Source organism: Fusarium tjaetaba (genome assembly GCF_013396195.1).
Source record: "Fusarium tjaetaba strain NRRL 66243 chromosome Unknown NRRL66243_c0000239, whole genome shotgun sequence".
In the NCBI taxonomy this organism is placed as follows: domain Eukaryota; kingdom Fungi; phylum Ascomycota; class Sordariomycetes; order Hypocreales; family Nectriaceae; genus Fusarium; species Fusarium tjaetaba.
In genome coordinates, this window is record NW_023501435.1 from 18,266 (window position 1) to 38,077 (window position 19,812).

At 50.1% G+C, this 19,812-nt stretch overlaps 8 protein-coding genes across 8 annotated transcripts; 4 read left to right on the top strand and 4 right to left on the bottom strand.

The window, feature by feature from the left end:
- Nucleotides 1-1,006: 1,006 nt before the first annotated feature.
- On the bottom strand, nucleotides 1,007-2,261 carry FTJAE_10293 (zinc finger transcription factor; the record flags this gene model as incomplete). Its single annotated transcript, XM_037343120.1, has 4 exons — nucleotides 1,007-1,240; nucleotides 1,289-1,716; nucleotides 1,781-2,037; nucleotides 2,086-2,261. 4 exons carry the CDS (start codon nucleotides 2,259-2,261, stop codon nucleotides 1,007-1,009), a joined length of 1,095 nt encoding a protein of 364 aa, XP_037202556.1.
- A 1,067-nt stretch (nucleotides 2,262-3,328) lies between these two features.
- Nucleotides 3,329-4,882, bottom strand: FTJAE_10294 (nicotinamide mononucleotide permease; the record flags this gene model as incomplete). The annotated part of the gene is made up of 3 exons (XM_037343121.1): nucleotides 3,329-3,960; nucleotides 4,014-4,550; nucleotides 4,606-4,882. 3 exons carry the CDS (start codon nucleotides 4,880-4,882, stop codon nucleotides 3,329-3,331), a joined length of 1,446 nt encoding a protein of 481 aa, XP_037202557.1.
- A 655-nt stretch (nucleotides 4,883-5,537) lies between these two features.
- On the top strand, nucleotides 5,538-6,992 carry FTJAE_10295 (immune-responsive 1; the record flags this gene model as incomplete). Its single annotated transcript, XM_037343122.1, has 1 exon — nucleotides 5,538-6,992. The coding sequence occupies one exon, from the start codon at nucleotides 5,538-5,540 to the stop codon at nucleotides 6,990-6,992; it is 1,455 nt and encodes a 484-aa protein (XP_037202558.1).
- Nucleotides 6,993-7,512: 520 nt separating this feature from the next.
- On the bottom strand, nucleotides 7,513-8,055 carry FTJAE_10296 (zinc finger DNL-type; the record flags this gene model as incomplete). Its single annotated transcript, XM_037343123.1, has 1 exon — nucleotides 7,513-8,055. One exon carries the CDS (start codon nucleotides 8,053-8,055, stop codon nucleotides 7,513-7,515), a length of 543 nt encoding a protein of 180 aa, XP_037202559.1.
- Nucleotides 8,056-8,828: 773 nt separating this feature from the next.
- On the top strand, nucleotides 8,829-9,227 carry FTJAE_10297 (Basic form of pathogenesis 1; the record flags this gene model as incomplete). Its single annotated transcript, XM_037343124.1, has 1 exon — nucleotides 8,829-9,227. The coding sequence occupies one exon, from the start codon at nucleotides 8,829-8,831 to the stop codon at nucleotides 9,225-9,227; it is 399 nt and encodes a 132-aa protein (XP_037202560.1).
- A 714-nt stretch (nucleotides 9,228-9,941) lies between these two features.
- On the top strand, nucleotides 9,942-11,824 carry FTJAE_10298 (SFH1 subunit of the RSC complex; the record flags this gene model as incomplete). Its single annotated transcript, XM_037343125.1, has 2 exons — nucleotides 9,942-11,591; nucleotides 11,732-11,824. The coding sequence occupies 2 exons, from the start codon at nucleotides 9,942-9,944 to the stop codon at nucleotides 11,822-11,824; spliced, it is 1,743 nt and encodes a 580-aa protein (XP_037202561.1).
- Nucleotides 11,825-14,725: 2,901 nt separating this feature from the next.
- Nucleotides 14,726-16,397, top strand: FTJAE_10299 (exoglucanase type C; the record flags this gene model as incomplete). Its single annotated transcript, XM_037343126.1, has 3 exons — nucleotides 14,726-15,334; nucleotides 15,394-15,960; nucleotides 16,029-16,397. 3 exons carry the CDS (start codon nucleotides 14,726-14,728, stop codon nucleotides 16,395-16,397), a joined length of 1,545 nt encoding a protein of 514 aa, XP_037202562.1.
- Nucleotides 16,398-17,317: 920 nt separating this feature from the next.
- Nucleotides 17,318-18,942, bottom strand: FTJAE_10300 (HXT3-low-affinity hexose facilitator; the record flags this gene model as incomplete). The annotated part of the gene is made up of 3 exons (XM_037343129.1): nucleotides 17,318-17,717; nucleotides 17,772-18,510; nucleotides 18,564-18,942. 3 exons carry the CDS (start codon nucleotides 18,940-18,942, stop codon nucleotides 17,318-17,320), a joined length of 1,518 nt encoding a protein of 505 aa, XP_037202563.1.
- Nucleotides 18,943-19,812: the final 870 nt, after the last annotated feature.

Here is a 19,812-nt window from a genome sequence, read left to right on the forward strand (position 1 = left end):
GATAGAAGCGGGTGATTTCATCCTTGCTCCTGGTGTATACGATGGGTTCTCTGCGCGCATTGCGCTCGAGGTTGGATTTGATGTCCTGTACATGGTTAGTCTGCTATGATGTGCTATCAAAGCTTCGACTGACGAGTATAGATAGACTGGAGCAGGAGTCACAGCATCCGTTCACGGATGTGCTGACCTAGGGATCGCAACACTGAACGACATGCGGCGGAGCGCAGAAACGATCGCCAGTTTGTCACCATCTACGCCTGTTATTGCTGACGCGGACACCGGATACGGCGGACCAATCATGGTGGCACGTACGGTTGAACAATATTCGCGCTCAGGTGTCGGGGCGCTACATATCGAAGACCAGGTGCAGACCAAGCGATGCGGCCATCTCGCTGGAAAGGTCCTGGTGGACTTGAAGGAGTATGTGGTCCGTATACGGGCTGCCGTGCAAGCACGTCGAAGGATTGGAAGCGATATAGTCATCATTGCACGGACAGACTCCATCCAGAAGCATGGATATGAAGAAGCACTGGAACGGCTCCGTGCTGCACGCGATGCTGGAGCTGACGCTGCTTTCCCTGAAGGTCTTCGATCGGTCGAGGAATCGCGGCAGATGATCGTAGATCTCGCACCATGGCCAGTATTACTGAACATGGTGGAGAATAGCGTCACGCCGAAGCTCTCAGCTAAAGAAGCAAGGAACTTGGGGTTCAGCATGATGATCGTGCCTCTGGCTACACTGGCGCCGGCTTACACTGCAGTCAAGGCTGGTCTGCAAAAGCTGAAGGAAACCGGTTCAGCAGATACAGAGCTTACACCACAGGATCTATTCCGGGTTTGTGGGCTCGATGAGTCGATGATGGTTGATGAGGAGGCTGGAGCATCTAACTTTGAAGGTGGCGTGGACTGATGCGTTTTAAGATGCCATGCTACACTCAAGGGTGGCTACCAAACCATCTTGCATAGAAGACGTTGTATATAGCTCCTCGAAGCACCTGTGCTTTCTTTACCCAATATAATCAATATTCAGAGGGAAGTTCCAGTCCATATAAACCTCGGGGAGGTTGGATAATCCGAAGCTGTCGCCTACAGGCGCAGCTGTCGAGTTCCAAAACGTGCTGGCATCTGTGTCATCCGACTGACCAGGTTCTGGCGCAGTGTTGTCCGTGTCGTATGGGCTGCCTTGCCCGTTGTATTCGACTCGCCACCACCAAAGAGAGTCAAAGACGACGCTCATAAACTATAGCAGTTAGGTGAGTAGACCTGGGGAACTTTCTCTTGCACGTACCAAACGACTACGGATCCTCAGATCCAACCCATTGGCTGTAGAAGTATCCATCGAATCGCTGTTTGACCACAACTGGGAGAGGATCGTCCCATACCTCTCATCCAGGTCACCGTGTTGCATGGAACGCCTCTTGACGAATGAAATCGCCTTGAAGAGCGACTGTTGAGCATCACGCAGGTCAATGTGCTCTTTCAACTGGCTACGGACTATTCGTAGGATGCAGAACGCCGCTAGCAAGGCCATGCGGGTATAGTAGTTTGAAGCATATAACGCAAAGTCCTGCATAGCATCTAGGCGAGACACGACATCAAGAACTTCTGTGGCTGTTGAAAAGGTTGTGATCAGGCCTGGTTTCTTAAAGTCATGACTTCGTAGGAAGAAGTAGTAGGCTGATATTGCGAGACGGGTACAGCAACGGGTAAGGTAGCCTGGTAAGTCAGTCAAATTTAATACGGTTAAATGACACTTAACTTAAGGTTGGCTCGCACATACATAAGTCATCACGGAGAGGAAGTGGGATGGCTTCCACTTGTTCACTAAAGATCCTGATTAGCGGTGGCAACGACTTACTGCCCTCGCCCTGCTCGTTTATGATGTCGCCAAATGCTCTAGTGGCATCAATCAAGATGTCATGGCACTTGATGCGGTAATGGAATGAAGCGTCCACAATCTCCTCGAGCCTAGCTTTCCTCTGGTAGGGCTTGGACTCGGAGATAGAAAGGTGTGGGAGGCCATCACACAGGCTGGTACTGTTCATCTTGAGCGAGTACCATAATTTTATAGACAAGAGAACTTACGCTTGGAAAACTAAACAACAGTTGAGCCACAGATGAGCCCTCATATCTCTCATCTCTTTGGATAAAGAAGTATGCGTCCGTGCAAAGTCTTGCTCGTGACCATCGACGAAGAGCCCATTCTGGACAGCGAGCGAATAGGCTGTGCCTGCATACACATGTGAAGGGTCTTTCCACATTGTGTCCACTGGAAGAGGCCAGAGGCAAAGAATCAGGGAGCTTTTTATAATGGGAATAGGGCTCGTAATGTGTAAAAGGGGCTGGAATGTTCCGCCTCTGATGTGTTGAGCAGCTATCTGGTGCAGCTTCGTGGCATGCTCCAAGTGCCTGACACCTGTGACAACTATTGTCCAAAACAAGAGGGAAGACTCTTTGAAGCACGATTCGCAGTTTACATCGTCTTCACTGAAGATCCCAGGCAGAAGCTTGCTATAGTGGCTGAAGAACCTAGCAATTTCAGTTGGCGATCCATTTACTGCATGTGGTGGGATACAACACTTACCGAGCAAAGCAATCGTCTATCTGTTTTACCGCAATGTCCTCTCGGCGCAAGATTTCAGAAAGAGATAAAGATCGGTCTGACTGTACAGCATATGATGGACCAATTTCAGGAGATGGCTCAGTAGCGGTAAACATCAAGGCACTGCTTGAAGTGCCTACAGCCGTACGATCAGACCGGGCTGGCGAAGCGTCTATAGTAGCCTCTGGAGCTTCCACTATATTGTTGCATTCTATACGCATGCGTTTGCAACGTGAACATGGCTGTCCGGGGTGCTGGTACAAGTCGCACCTCAGCTATAAGCCATGAATTAGCAAATCTCAATTATCCTAGGCCCAAGGAAGTCTTTTAACCTTCTGTCGCCTGCAACGAGCACAGGCTTTCATGCGACTTGTCATATGCATGATTTACTCCTCTGAAACTAGTAGTCAGAGACAGTACGACAAGGGTCGTCGTGTTGCCCGAACAGTTGACTTGTTGCTTATGGAGTCGGAGTCAAGAGATGGAACAACTTCCCCACGATCCGCCGGCATTAGTTTGTGGATGTTCGGAATTCCGACTGCGGGTTCTTCGGCAGATCGACGCGGGGGTTTAAGTTTCCGGCATGAATTGTTTTTACTAGAAACTAACTAGAGCATGAAGAAGCGGAAACTTTATTATTCCCAATCCAACGTCCATGTAAGTACATAGCACAAGAAGTGGAAGTCATAGCTGAATATCGTTCTGGGCTTAACCATATCAATCAGCTCAAACAACATATCGGAACCCCCTTGGATGATCATCGCCTTCCATTCCTACACCAGGATCCTCAATCATCACTCTGTCCAGTCGCTTATTCTCCCAGCAAAGTAAAAGCGAGTAGGTTATGCTAAGTAGCACGACCAAAGAGGTAAACCCGCAGGAGATCCAAGCACCCTTGTGATAGTAGGGTCCCTGGTCTTTGGGGAATATGTTCGTGCCAACCAAGGGCCCAAACTGGCCCAGCGTAGCGAATATTGCCCACCCACCGGCGCGCTTGCTCTCAGTGTGGTGTACGCTCGAAACCCACGGAAGCAGAATGCTGATACTGACAAAGATTTGTACACTGAGGAAGACTCCCGCGTATCGAGCAGCAACCCCCTCGGAAACACCGAGAAGGCAGTATCCCACTGTTGATACAATCGCAGCAGCGGCCACAAAGGGTCCACGCAGCTTCGCACGGTCGCTGGCAAAAGCACATGCTAGAATTGTGATAAAGCAGAGAGCGTATGGGGGAGCGGACAGTCCATTGCTTTCTTGGTGGTTGAACGTGCCCATTTCGGAGATGATAGTCGGAATGAAGAGAGGCAGCGAGCCGAAGCACACGTTGCAGGAGAAGTACATCAAGCCTGGCACATAACCTAACACAACCATTCATCAGCCTGAGCAAGTAAAGAATAATGGAACTACTCACTCCGCCAGTCCAAGAATGCTGAACGCCATTCAGCCCAGCTGACCCCTCCCGCGCCCCCTGAGTCGACGGTTTGTCCCCGTCCAACACACTGCCAGGCAACTTCTTTTTCTCTGTCGGTAAGAAATTTGGCACTGAGCAGGTCGTCCGGGAGATAGAACCATGCTAGGATGGCAACGATCCATACTGGTAAACCTTCAATGAGGAACAGGCATCGCCATGGCGCAACTGAGCCCCGAATACCCAGAATAGCATATCCCAAAACGCCTCCATATGCGTTTGCAAGGGCAGAGCCAGAGAGGAAGATGCCCTGGCGGAAGCCAACTTTGTCTCTGGGGTAGAAGAAGGACAGATATAAAGGCACACCGGAAAACATGCCTTCGAAACAACCGAGCAGCACACGCAAGACGACCAGACTGGCGTAATTGGTGACGGCGGCTTGACATGCTGATATGGTCGAAAAACCTATAGCAGAGAAGAAAACCCATTTATGTGGAGGAAATCGTTTGAAACCGACGGCCGTCCACTGAGAACAAATATCTGTTTTCTTATCAGCGACACGAACCTGGCCACTCCTGTTGGTTCAGTGACTCACATGCGATATAGAAAGCCGTTCCAAGCCAGTCGTAACGTTTGCCCTCCAAGTTCACAGAATCTGTCAATCCTGCAAGACGAGCATTGCCCAAGTTACTGCGATCCAAGTTGGAAAAAGTGTAGACCAGGAACAAGAGAGGCAGAATATGGAAATCAAGCTTGCGCATGACTGCCTTCTCCTCAGCCTCTGTAACAAGAGCCATTCTGTCGCCAGTGATAGGACTTCTTTGCTCTGTCACCCTCTCAAAGGTATCCTGCTGAGCCTTTTCTTCAGACATGATAAATCGTTAAGGTCTTGATAGTATTTGCCTTGATACGTGCGTAATACCAGACAGTTTCTTGAAAGAAAAGCTGGGTGACCTACATCAAACTCCCTTGCCTACACTCGCGGTTTTAATACTTCCACAACCTGAAAGCAGGGCGGGCTATGTGAACCTTCAGTAGCCTCGAGGATCTGTCGGGGGTGGCATGGACGCAGTCAGAGGGTGAGATACACTTCGGAACTCCGATGTTGACTCTCCAGTGTAGGCGCATGGCCCCCGGAAATCAGCATCCGTCTATTCAGCCGTAGTGATATAATCAATTCCCACTGTACGTGGTAATCCCAAAGTTCACTAGGAATGGCCCGGTTCAGAATGCAACCATAGCATTAAAGGTGATCTCGGGCCTCCGTGTGGCTTCTTCTTGTTAGCCCGCCTGAGTACGTAGCTAATGCGTTGTTCGGAATTCCGATCGAAACCGTCATGACATTTGTGTAGACTTCGAACTAAGACGGCTCCGATGCCTTTGACTTGATGAGCCAATCAGGGAGGAAAGTCTGGGAATCTCGTTGAATGCTAAATCTCTCCGCAAAGAGGTCATGTATAAGATGCTCAAGTGACCTAGGACAGTGATGTCCTTTTATCTACTCGTACATCTACCAGCGACTTCAGCATGAGTGAACCAGAACCAAAGTCATCAAGCCCGACGGTGCAACTGTCACAATGGGTTTCAAAGCTGAACCTGGATGACATCCCGGACCGAGTGCGTACTCGAGCAAAATACCTAATTCTCGATGGGCTGGCGTGCGCATTCGTCGGATCTCATCTACCTTGGTCTGAGACGGCAGCGCAGGCGATCCTCAACCTGGAGCCAACACAGGGAGACGCCTCGCTCATCGGGTGGGGAGGACGCAAAGTTACCGCTCTCACTGCCGCGCTTCTAAATGGAACCTTTATCCAGGGTTTCGAGCTGGACGACTGGCACAGCGAGGCTCCCCTTCATTCGAACAGCATCATTCTGCCAGCTCTGCTTGCCGCTGCAGAACAAGCCAATGCACAAGCTTCCCGCTTCACAACCTCCGGACAAGACTTGCTTCTCGCGACTATTGCAGGCTACGAGACAGGGCCACGTGTAGGCCGTTCTCTCTGGGGTACACATGTTCTCTCATCAGGCTGGCATTCTGGAGCAGTCTTCGGACCTGCTGCTGCCGCCGCCAGCGTCAGCAAGCTTTACGGGCTCGATGCGGAGACGATCGAGGATGCTTTTGGGATAGCATGTACCCAGTCATGTGGTCTCATGTCTGCCCAGTTCGAGAGCGACGTAAAGCGCATGCACCATGGGTTTGCAGCACGGAACGGTCTTCTGGCTGCTGTCTTGGCACAAGGCGGCTATGTTGGTATCAAGAAAGTCTTTGAGCGCGAGTACGGAGGCTTCTTGAAACAATTCAGTTCTGGAAATGGAAAGCAACCTCAATACCGACTGGAGGAGTTGACGAGCGAGCTGGGAACCAAGTGGCAGACCGAAGGCATAAGGATCAAGCCGTACGCAGCGATGGCAGGCACACATCCTAGCATTGACTGTATCCGCCATCTCCAGGAGCAACATCCCGATAGGCTGAAGAGGTTCGACGAGATAAAGAAGATCGACATCCTTCTTGGCGAAGCTGCTTTCCATCACGGAGGCTGGAAAGCCGTTAAACCTCTTACAGCAACGGGAGCTCAGATGAGCAACTCGTTCACGGCTGCCACACAAATTGTTCATGGACAAGTTTTGATGCCACAGTTTACCCCTGAAATGCTCGTTGATAAGGATGTTTGGAGACTTGTCGATCTCACCGAGTGTAAGCTCCATATTACTGATGGCGACTCAATCGGCTGTCAAGAAGTGAGGATTATGTTTGAAGACGGGACGGTCCTACATCACGGTGTGCCGAATGCATTCGGCGTGGATCCACCCCTGTCTAATGAAGATATAGTGGACAAATGGAGGCAACTAACCAAAGGCATTGTTGAGAATGAAGTTGTAGCAAAGATTGAGGAGATAGTGTTGTCTTTGGAGGAGCAGGATGATCTTGTAATGCTTTTTGAGCTCATCCGTGAAACATCGAAGAATCCGCTGGCCAGATAGAGCTACACTATGTTCCATAGGCGGTGCTTGCAACAATTAAATATATAACGGACTGGCCCTAAAAGAAAGATATTCTTGATGCAAGGACTGTTAGACTATCGCAATGCGCTAGTAGTGGTCCACTGGCCACAGAGGTACTGTAGTCTGTCATGATTTCATCTCCGGGTGGGTGACTGGCCTCTGAACCATGCTAGACATGACATGGAGTTTGCAAAGGACGACATAGTGTTGGCTTGTATTGTACTATAAAGCTCATATAAAAACTATAGAATAACACAATGCGTCAGTTTAGAACAACTCTGATGTTCAAGAGTATAGTATCATTATTCAATATTACTCAAAGCCTAAGGTAGAGGAGAACAAGCTTGTTTTAATTCCAGGAATAGTATATCTTCAGTCCCGGGCCCTCAGTGAAGGGTATCCATCAACGCCACCCAATGCTTTTACCCAACCTGGGCATTGTACAAACCTCGCTTTTGTACTCTATTGTTACATCCCTTTAGCCACATGCCATATGCCATCATGAGCTCTCGCTTTTACCAGCTTGAATGTCTGCGGGAAGAGATTCCTCTGGCCAAAACTCAATATCGCCGTCCTCGCCTAAACTTCCCCTCTTCACAAGACGACCCTTTTCCCTCATAAGGTCTTCGATAGTGACTTTCCTATCACCAAAGATGTTCAAGTGGTCGCTGATGACATGTCTGTTCCTGCACTCGGGACATGTGATGAGCGTAGAGCCATAATGGTAGCCCTGCTTAGAGACATTGTGGTGAGAGCGATGGCCGCATGGAATGCACGTAAATGATAATTGGTAGTGCGACGCCTTGATCTCGGGCCTTTCTCCTTCGCTTTTGGGCGTCTCGCCAGTTTGCGCCTGCTCAGGGTTCGGTCTGGCGTACGTTTGGGTAGGTGGTCGTGGAATGTTATGCGCAGCGCGGAAAGACTGGAGGTTTGTAGTGGCAGGACGAATGAAAGGAGCGCGCAGGAATGGTGAGGAGCGCTGCGGTTGCTTTGGAAGCTGGCGCAGGACTTTGGAGGCGAAGGAGGGCGCCCGTGAGGCCATTGTGCGAAATTTGATTGACTTGAAAAGTGAAGGTTGGGGAAATGTTCTCATGAGTGGAAGAAACGTCTTGGTCTTTGAGACGTCATTTGTGGGGCTACCCATGTTAGGAAAGATGATGGAAGGTCAGCGAATCATATCGTTCCCATCACTTACACGTCTTCACTGCTACGGGCAGAAGAAAGATGGATGCATTCTTTGCCTTGATTGTCTTCCCTTGCTCCTAGGTATGCAGTAAAGACTTCTTCTTGCCGGCTTCGGCAAGACTCAACCCTTACATAAGGTTCATTTGCCTCAATAACGAAATTGCTGCCTTCATTTTCCTGTTGCTGCGTTTAATCGTCCAGAGGGATGTATTAGAGCCTTTTATAGCCCGTAATGGCAGGCAACTAAGTTATGTTTTAGGTTTCTATAACATCAGCCTTATGACAAAGCCATTCGTATTGCGGCATAACATCTAAGTTATAAGCTAGATACATTATTTGCAGTCAAGATTTATTGCTGATAGCTTAAATCAGCATAGGGAACTTGGCTGCCTTAATCAAGCAGTAATAATATAAGTTTCCTTTTTCCCTGTCTTTGTCTTCTTCTCAGCTGCTCGCAACCATCTACTTTCATCCCACATAAACAATCTTCGATCGACCTTTGCAACCGCGCCTAGTCCACCCATCACACTTCCTAGGTCTTGGGATAAACTGGTCTTAAGGCTTGTTAAGATATACCAAACTTGCCTGTGTCTTTTCATTACTTAAAATCACCACCCAAGTTTTCCTGTCATGCGACTCACAGCTCTCGCTGCCTGGTTGTGTTACACTGGCTTCTGTCACGGATATTCTGTTATAGAATCGGAAGACGTCGTGCACGGCCTTTTCAAGCTTAATTCAGCACGTTATGCATATGGGTACCATCCTTTGATTTGGGACTCTACCCTTGCCTCCTATGCGCAATACTATGCCAACCAATTGGGCTATGGTGCCGTTGTTCCTGATAATTTGCAGAGAACTGCTGTATACACAGAGGCCTCGGCCACGTGCGTGGGTCAACCACAGAGGCGTACTTTCGAGACTGCTGCGAACTTCTGGCTTATTGCCAAAGAGAGGCCCAACCGTGAACAAAGGGACTACTACAACTACCGTAAGCGATATCTCCGCTCCGTTATGATCTTCACATTCTAACTAATGACCAAGATGTAATCATGGATCCTAAGGCGAATCGAATCGGATGTGGTCTGTCATATGATTATCAAAATCCATGCGTTTTCCACACGGTTTGTATGCTTTCTTCCTAAAGAGATTGGTATGCTGTCCTACAGATCAAGTTAAAAGAAGTACAGAGTACTGACGGGTTGTCTACCAAGTTAGCTAGTGCGTGAATAAGATAAACCCTACCCTTATGGTAACCATCACAAAGGGGAAAACGGTAACATCCGACATCATATCATGGAATAGGCGGCGAAATCAAGAGTTTGCTTTGCTAGTAGTAATAAATCAGAACCTGTCTTCACCATATCCATCTCGTCTTTCAATCATATAACGATGTCTACAGGGTAGGTAGGCAGCACAGCTTATATAATCAAGGTGGGTCGGTTGGCCCGTGCACTCTGCCCTGCAGACTGGTGGAACAAGGAACGACGCGATCGAGAAAAAGGTCCCGTTCGCGCGACTCCATCAAGCATTGAACGTTGAAGCCATCGCGACAGACAGAAAACTCCACATATCTCGACACCTTTAGTTCACATCGATAGTGCCATCATCATCGGGTAAATTTTGGCATCTGAATCACTTCTATCAGTTCCAGCATCCGGCGATAGCGAGAGGAGACTCTTCGCGTGTTTGCGTAGCTCCTTTCCCGCAGCATGAGATGACCATCGAAACCTCATAGCTCACACGATGGAACGATCAAAGCCCCAGGCTTTCTTGACGAGCTATGCGCCGCGACTGCGCGCCTACAACAACTCCCTTCTCACCCCTGTTCTACCAAGCAGCGCGCCCGCCGGACCAGCTTCGAGAACCACAAAGCGAGGGACGACGATCATAAATTATGCTGAAGATGGCTATGATGACTTGGAAGATGATAGCGACGATCCTAGACGACGGCCGACGGGACTGAGGAGCTTACGAAAGGAGGACTCGGTCAGCAGACAGGACCTCGCCGACAAGATTGGCAAAGACACCAAGCAGCCTGTAGAGGTGCAGGGCGTCTGGCGCGATTGGATCGCCAAACACAGGCTGCTGAGGAGTGACCAGCAGAATGCCGTTCAAGCAACATTGCCTCTCACCCTCATTCCGATTCGAATCGATGTGGATGTTCCTGCGTTCATTCCACCAGCTCCATATCCCATGCCGCATAACCCGAGTACGGTGGACACCACACTTCCTCAGTATCGTCAACAGGAAGCGACAGCGCCGTATAAGCTTCGGGACATCTTTTGCTGGAATCTGCACGAGACCCTTATCTCTACCGATCAATTTGCCCAAACTCTAGTGCAGGACCTCGACCTGCCTAACCGGCAGGCAGTCATTGCTGATATCAGCAAGCAAATCCGGACGCAGCTCGAAGAGTACTCGGGCGTTGCCCTCCATCCGCTATTCCATAGTGACCCTCAGGCCCTCGCTGTTCCGCAGCCCACGACTGCTGCACTGACGCCACGGCCAAGCTTCGCGCTGAAGTCTCGGGATGACTCTCCCGTCTCCGCTATCCGAGGGGCGTCCCGGCCTGACACTCCGGCGCAGACTGGAGGCGCGGCCACTCCTTCGCAATCCCAAGTTCCCGATGTCACCGCAGAGGCAACGCCGATTCTTCCTGAGTCTGACGACTACAACCCTGACGATACCTATCGATGCATCATCAACTTGAACCTTAATCTGGCATCAATGCTCTACACTGATAAGTTTGAATGGTCTCTATTGCATCCGCCTGGAACCGCCGAAGCGTTCGCCAAGGTCACTTGTACAGATCTTGGGCTGACAGGAGAGTGGATACCGGCAATGACGCATGCCATCTACGAAGCGGTTCTGCGGCTGAAAAAGGAAGCCTGTGAGGCTGGCGGCCTTGTTGCTGGATGGGGTGGAATGCAGCAGGAGTTACCGAACGATGCTGCCCATGGCTCTGAGGCTGGCTGGAGGTACGACCCGGAGCACCTCGGAGATGACTGGGAGCCGAAAGTAGAATTCCTTAGTAAGGAAGAGATTGAGAAGCGAGAGGGCGACAGAGAACGTGAAGTTCGTCGATTACGCCGTGAGACGGCGCGGTTCAGCTCTACAACAGGCATGCTCGGAGGTACGCCCTTTGGTGCGCCGATGGAAGTCGAGGAGGAGAGAATGGGGCGAGGCGAGCGGTCCAAAAAGAAGCGGCGTTTCCGAAGCTTGAGTCCGCTTGGCCGAGGCGGTACACCAGGAGGGCGAGGGACACCAGACGTTGGGGGATATGGAGGTGGCGGAGCTTTGACAGACCAAGAGAGATATCAATGGAGGTGTATGCACTGCAGGATATGGGGCACAAGCGTCTGGGCTGTGAGAGATGGACCAGCAGGTCCAAGAGTAAGTTCAAATCTTGGCACTCCGTTTTCATTGCTAACATTACTCAGACTTTATGTGCCAACTGTGGTTATCTCTACGAGCGTGACCAGAGACTGCCCCGTCAAAGTAAAAACATTCATATATCAGATATCCGCGGATAGAGACCCTACGAGTCTGCTCTTGACAAGGAGAAGGTCCTAGACATTGAGGCAATTGAACGGCAACCGCCTGTTCTCATGGGCAGTGGCGAATAGTACTAGCAATGCGTCACCCCGACAGCCAGTGATGATGGTGTTTGTTTTTGCGAGGAAAAGCTTTTTGGAGGTGGAAATTGCGAGGGATGATTATACGGCGTCTCGGGAGGATATGGGGTTCCTCATGTGGAATGATACTTTCTCCCCTATCTATGGAACGTTGGTAATTGCGGGAAGGATATGAGATGCAGTATTGCGAAGTACGCATCCTTGTAGCTTATATTGATGCCCGGTGGTTTACAAGGGGTGTTTGTGATGCGTCCATTGACACTACTATCTTGAATTATAGATGGGTTGAGCTTAACTCAGAATTATGCTCGTGTGAAGGGCAACGCAGTGTGAGGTGGTTTACCTTTAGATACGATACGATTTTCGTATAATCTACCTACTATACCTATCTAGGTAGACAATGGATGTGTAGATTATTCACAGAGAAAGGAACTACCTATAGGTGATATGTGGTCATCACGTGTGCCAGCTTGACCAGGCCTCCATATTTCCTAAACCTGACCACAACAACCTCATTCTATCCTTGACATGGCCCCGTTAGGCAAAATACGTAACTTCAACAGAGTATCATGCGTACTATCCACATATGCAAGTCACCTCTGGACCCTTGCTATTGCATAGCATTACATTGGCTGTCGAGCCACCCAGGCAAAGCCGCACCACGCTTTGGGGTAATCCGGAAGAACCTCCTCCACGATCCAATCCGTCCACTCTAACGCACCACATCACAGCCTAAGGAACGATTAACTTACACCCCGCACTTCTGAAATGGGCTATTCTGTATCTTCCGAAACAGTGGATATCACGTTCCACTGGGGTACTGGACTACTTGGAGACGCCCCCAAGGCGGTTCGAGCCGAGAAGATGCTGCCGATTCATGCAGGGTTGATGACTTTGATACCCCTCGTTAGCCGTCTTCCGTGTCTGGAAAAGGCATTCCGTTCGAGAGCCTCGGCAGTCCGAGAAATCTGTATTATCGTTGCGAGTGCTTCGTATATTGAAGAACAGAAAGTAAACACCTCAGAATTGAGGCGGCGGCGAACAAATAACAACCTGGACAGGGCTCATAAACCAAGTGCAGTCAGTCAAGGCCCGGCGGAACAATTCAATCACCGTAACATTCATGTCGATTGTGCGCTGCACATTCGCCAGCCATCACATGAGACTACCAGTCGCAGACAAGATCTGGTAGCCTGCCTGCTCGCCTGGCAAGGTCCTCACACATGGCCGGCAGGAGAATCCTGGTCTATAGTCAACAATATGCCGGGGTTATAGCCACTATCTCGGTCATGATGTATCCGAAACTGCTGGATTTGGACGAGAAAGCTCTCCAAGCCCTCACCTCCATGCGCTATGTCAGGGGTTTAACTTCTGCCACCTCCGCATTGCCCGGCAGCTGACCAACAACAGCTGTTTTTCGAGATGGGCATGGGCGCACAATGAACACATGAACAAACTAAATTTGACGGAAATTCTCTTCCACGATACCTGCAGTTGCCGCCTCGAGACTTCTTTTAAGCGGACGGGCTGAATCCCGAAGTACCGCGAGATCCCCTTTACCAGGACAACTCATCTAGGTTCCACGGCTGTAATTGTTCCACCATCAAGAGCATATGAGCTATGGAACTTGAAGTCAAATATACACCAATGTTTCGGGTTCCGGTTTACAGACGGGAAAAGGAACATCAACGCTACCAAAGACGGATCAGCTGGAAACGGATGCTCAACAGACAGTGTGATGTAAAGATGCCCTTCACTTCCCTCAACAGATCAATATGCATAAACTATCTCCTAAAGGATATATAATCTTTACCGGAGCTACGGCCCATTGAAGCGATGTCTACTGAGGAGCATTGTGCCCGTGGTGCAAGGCACCCGTGGATCTCGAAGACAGGCTTCTCCATATTGATACCAGACGAAGATGTGACAGCACCGCATAGTTGGTAAACACCAGGCTCGAATAGCGGCAAACGGGCCAAAGCTTTGGGTCCATGAGAGAACCAACAAGTTGTGGGGTCAGCCTCCTCACTTGAAGTACGGCTAAGTACAATCAACCCTGGGCGGAGATCCATCTGGTTAAGATGGCAGGGTGACTCAAGGGTGACCGTTTACTCCTAGTTGCCTTTCCGGGACTGGTAACTAGACTACCTCACGATCATTCTATGGATTATATCATGGGTCTCATTAGTCCACGGCAAAAAGACGATGGAAGCGACGGCCCGAAAAACGAACGATGTTCCTATCCTTTAGATGCCTGTGAAAACAGTAATCCTGAATCTTGCTCTTATTCTTACACGGCCTCGATAGTCCAAGCTACAGGGTCCCTCCAATGAGCGAAGATCATGAGTGCAGCCTCTTCGGAGGCCAAACCATTGCTCTCCTTCGGGAACTACGGACCGGCCTACTCGTTCTCTTTGCTACTGTAGGTATTCATCGGACACTTACCGTACGCCACCGGAGGCTATCACGGAGATCGGCTCAGGAACTGCCCCCTGCAGTCACCGTACCTCGTTGTGGCTCTTCTCGACAAGTCTCCGCTCTGGAGGCATGCCATGCTTTGCCTGTTGTCACCAAGTGGGACATCACTGGCTCAGCAAGGTCCTTCTTACCTTCGTACTGTCCAAGGGCGTGCGGCCCGTGAACCGATTCTCTCCTGAAGCTACGAAAATGGAGCCTCATCGGTATGACGGCTTCTCTTGATGTTGATCACTCCTTTCTTTCGAACTTGGACATGGGTGGAGGGGACGATCTTCTAAGTTCCAGATCTTCTTATTGACGACTATATAACAAGCTCGGATTCCCAATTCAAATCGAACTCACCACTCCTCACCTCATCACCACTTCTTCAGTCAACCCAGTCTCATCTATCCAACGGTCTAGCTTCACTTCAAAATGTATCGTGTCGTCGCAACCGCCTCGGCTCTTATTGCCGCTGCCCGGGCTCAACAGGTCTGCACTTTGACCACCGAAACCAAGCCTGCCTTGACCTGGTCCAAGTGTACATCCAGCGGCTGCAGCGATGTCAAGGGTTCCGTTGGTATTGATGCCAACTGGCGATGGACTCACCAGACTTCTGGATCTACCAACTGTTACACCGGAAACAAGTGGGACACCTCCATCTGCACTGATGGCGCGACCTGCGCCCAGAAGTGCTGTCTTGATGGCGCCGACTATGCTGGCACCTACGGAATCACTTCCAGCGGCAACCAGCTCAGTCTTGGATTCGTCACCCAGGGTCCCTACAGCAAGAATATCGGCAGCCGAACCTACCTCATGGAGAACGAGAACACCTACCAGATGTTCCAGCTTCTGGGCAACGAGTTCACCTTTGACGTCGATGTCTCTGGTATTGGCTGCGGTCTGAACGGTGCTCTCTACTTCGTCAGCATGGACGAGGATGGTGGCAAGGCCAAGTACTCCGGAAACAAGGCCGGAGCCAAGTACGGAACTGGTTACTGTGATGCTCAGTGCCCTCGTGATGTCAAGTTCATCAACGGAGTTGTAAGTATTAACCTAGAGCACGATTGCAGGTTTGGGACAGACGCTAACCAGTACTCAAGGCCAACTCTGAAGGCTGGGAGCCCTCTGACAGTGATGCTAACGCTGGTGTTGGTAACCTGGGCACTTGCTGCCCCGAGATGGACATCTGGGAGGCCAACTCCATCTCCACCGCCTTCACTCCTCACCCTTGCACCAAGCTCACTCAGCACTCTTGCACTGGCGACTCTTGCGGTGGAACCTACTCTGATGACCGATATGGCGGTACTTGCGATGCCGACGGTTGTGATTTCAACGCCTACCGCCAGGGCAACAAGACCTTCTACGGTCCTGGATCCAACTTCAACGTCGATACCACCAAGAAGATGACTGTTGTCACTCAGTTCCACAAGGGCAGCAACGGACGTCTTTCTGAGATTACCCGTCTGTACGTCCAGAACGGCAAGGTCATTGCCAACTCCGAGTCCAAGATTGCAGGCAACCCCGGTAGCTCTCTCACCTCTGACTTCTGCTCCAAGCAGAAGAGCGTCTTTGGCGATATCGATGACTTCACCAAGAAGGGTGGCTGGAACGGCATGAGCGATGCTCTCGCTGCCCCCATGGTTCTTGTTATGTCTCTCTGGCACGACGTAAGTCTAACGCAGCCCCCCTATTCATATGTGAAATAGGAACACCACATACTGACTTTTCTCTACAGCACCACTCCAACATGCTCTGGCTCGACTCTACCTACCCTACCGACTCTACCAAGGTTGGGTCCCAGCGAGGTTCTTGCGCTACCACCTCTGGCAAGCCCTCCGACCTTGAGCGAGATGTTCCCAACTCCAAGGTTTCCTTCTCCAACATCAAGTTCGGTCCCATCGGAAGCACCTACAAGAGCGACGGCACCACCCCTAACCCCCCTGCCAGCAGCAGCACCACCACTGGTTCTTCCACTCCCACCAACCCCCCCGGCAGCGTCGACCAGTGGGGACAGTGCGGTGGCCAGAACTACAGCGGCCCCACGACCTGCAAGTCTCCCTTCACCTGCAAGAAGCTCAACGACTTCTACTCCCAGTGCCAGTAAAGGGGCTGCCGAGCTATCTAGCATGAGATTGAGGAACGATGTGATGAGTGGATGATAAAGGAGAAGTGCGTGGATGAGATGGACTCGATGTGGGGAAACAGGGGTTGGCTTTCAGTTTTCCGGGTACTTTGTGCTCTTCTTTTGCCCTTCGTTTGTCTCGCGCAATAAAAAGCGACCTTTGCCCCTATTGTTATATACATCGGTAGAAAATAGTTACAACTGTCGTTATCAACCTATCTCTTACTCGACTCGCTTTGAAATTTCTGTATGAGTAACTGTTCCACCGACTATCTTTCGAAGATAATTAATGACTTTCTGCAACGCCCGTTTTAGTACAGTTCTTGGCAAGGAACGATGTGACCAAGAAAGACATGAAATCCTGTCAACAAGATGACATGGGAACACAACATACATAACAGACCATGATATTGGAGATAATATCGGTATTGTGAACGTCGAATTTAATGTATGGATAAAGCTGTTGCGTTCTACGGCGTAGTGTAAGACGCCTTATATTGTGCTATGCTGAAAACAAGCATCTTGTCTTATTATGTCGATATTTGAGAGCTCTGAGCTATACTTTAAGTATTACTATAGAGGGATTTGGCTTTTCAATATGGATATGGCTGTTGAGTTAAAAGAAGCTTCGAGCCCAACTAGGAGACAATGACGCCCAGTGTCGACTTCATGATATGATGTCCGTCAGCTAACCTCCTATTACACAATCTGGATGGGACATGCCACTTTCAGGATCCTGGACTTTTCCTAGAGATCACAGCAATGTCTTCGTATCTTCAATGTATCCTTATATCAGCATATATGTCTAGGTAGATACACGGCTGAAACGATTGTCTTCCATATCTCGAATTCCTAGATGCAAAATTATCCTAATTCAAAATCCTCCATCAATTACAGTATATTTAAACAGACTCGCGCTTCTTCTCGCTCTGCTGAATCTCAGCCCCGTCCTTGAACTCTTGGGTCTGATGTTGAGCAGTGTCAACACCGAGCATCTGGGCACCCTTCTCAGTGTGATCGGCACCACCGAAAACAGTATCCATGTGCTCAAGAGCGATACCCTTGGTTTCAGGGACAAAGAAGAAGACAAAAATGCAGAGCAGGATGTTGACGGCAAAGAAGAAGAAGAGGCACTTGAGGCCGGTCTTGGCGAGGAATGTTGGGAAGAACTGTTGGAAAATGGTGTTGGCCACATTCTGGCATTGAGAGGCCATACCGACGGCCTGGGTTCGGACGTTGGCGGAGAAGACTTCACTGGTCCACATCCAGACACCGGCACCCCATGAAGGCTTATAGAAGAAGCTATAATAATATGTTAGTATGCGTTTACAAAGGCGAAAAAGCAAGAAAACTCACATGAAGAGGTAGAGCATGACAACAATGCCAATAGCAGTGGGCTCGGTCTTGGGGGTGGGAGTAGCGAGACCAATGACGGGAACAATCAACATGCAGACAGCCATACCCGCGGCACCGACCATGAAGAGCCATCGGCGACCAAAGCGATCGGCGGTCCATACAGCGTTCAAAGTGAATAGAATACCCATGGTGGCCCACAAAGCGTTGATGAGGTTGATCTTCTCAGTCGAAGTCCAGACTTGCTTGTAAATGGAAGTGGAGTAGGTGTTGAGGGTACCCTGGCCGGTGAGCTGCTGGCCGACGTTGAGGACAACTGCAATACCGAAGCGCTTCCTGATAGAGGGGTCCTTGAAAAGGGCACGGTATCCAGGGCTGATGGCCTCCTTCTCGTACTCGATAGCAGCCTGGATAGCCAGGACCTCGTCCTCAACCTCCTCCTCAGTGTCACGGATACTTCGAAGGGCGGAGCGGGCGTCGTCGATCTTTCCCTTCTTGATGAGGAAACGAGGAGATTCTGGCTGGAATGGAAGCAGGATGATGACAAAGATGGGAACCATGACCTGGAAGATAACAACCATGCGCCAATCCCACTCGCCAAGCTTCTCTCGGTTCTTGCCGCAAGCGAAGTTGATCCAGTAGGCAATAAAGGCACCGACCGAGTAGAAGAGTTGCCAGAAGGTCATGACCTGACCTCGAATCTCAGCGGGGGCAACCTCACCGATGTAAACAGGGCCAGCAGCTGGGAGGAAGTCAGTGACCAGTCACAGGAGCTGGTGAAAGTATATAACTTACTGAGAGCGGTGCCCTGGCCGATACCGATGAGGACACGGCCGAGAATGAAGACACCAAGCTTTCCCTTGGGGGCAAAAGCCTGGATGATAGCGGCGATGATGGTGATGAAGCAACCAATACCCATACCGGCACGTCGACCAAGCCAATCAGCCAAGGGGCCACCGATGAAGAAACCACTAACGATAGCACCGATAGTGTAGCATGTGTTGATGAGACCGACAGTGTAACTGTCATTCTTGAGGTCGAGATTGAACCAGTTCAGCCAGTTCTCCGAGGCCTGGAGAGCGTTGAAGACACTGGAGTCAAAGCCGTAGAGCGTCATACAAGACGCAGCTACCATGGCAATGAACCAGTTGTAGACTCTGGTCTTGCTGGGCATGTTGGCGGTGTCTGGCCCTGTGCCTTTCTTTTTTTCTTTCGGGTGTCGTTAGTCGAGAAAGAGTTGCCGATTATATGACTCAAGAATGAGAAAGGTCGGACTCAAGAAGAGGCAGAGAAGAGAATGAGGATAGTGGGACAAAGAACAGAGGAGAGAAGGAGAGAAGATGATGCTTCCCTTGCTATCTTTTTATCTTCGAGACGAGGAAGGAACCCCCAGAGGCTAGAGCCGTCTTTCTTGCCCCCAGACCCCAGACTATGTCTTTCCTAGGTTAACCCCAGACCCAACCCCAGGATGCGGTTGCGGTTGCGGTTTGCGTTGCGGCTACCTATGGGTGGTTTACGGACGGACGCACCTTCCCCACCGTTCCGTAAGTCTCTACCTCTAATTGTGTGTTAAATGTGATGTCTCGATGTGAATGGCCGAACTTGCTTTCTGTTGTTGCTGTCTCCTGAAATCTTGACTACCTCAGTTGTTCGGCAGAAGAGGCAGCATTTACATCCACCATTCACGCTCGTCAGTCGACCCCTGGTAGGTACTTGATGATAAGGCAGTTGAGCCTGTATATCAGTTTCATGTCCTCTTATCGAACGTTGAGAATTCGCTTAATTATCGTTGTTTCCACTTTTCTAGCACTGAGTCGGGATCCCATCATCCCATCGTTGAGCGCTTCACAGTTCAAACCCCCGCAACTATTGAACGACTCAACGTAAGGTAGCTCAAGATCGGAACCCCCAAAGTTGCATCCTATTCCCCCACGATTCATTTACCATGAGTCTAAAGAATAGAATTCAGTCCAATGTATCAAAAGAAGACTCCCTTAATTAGACTTGTGATGCTACTGTGCCGTGCCGAGTTCCGTCTGCCCAG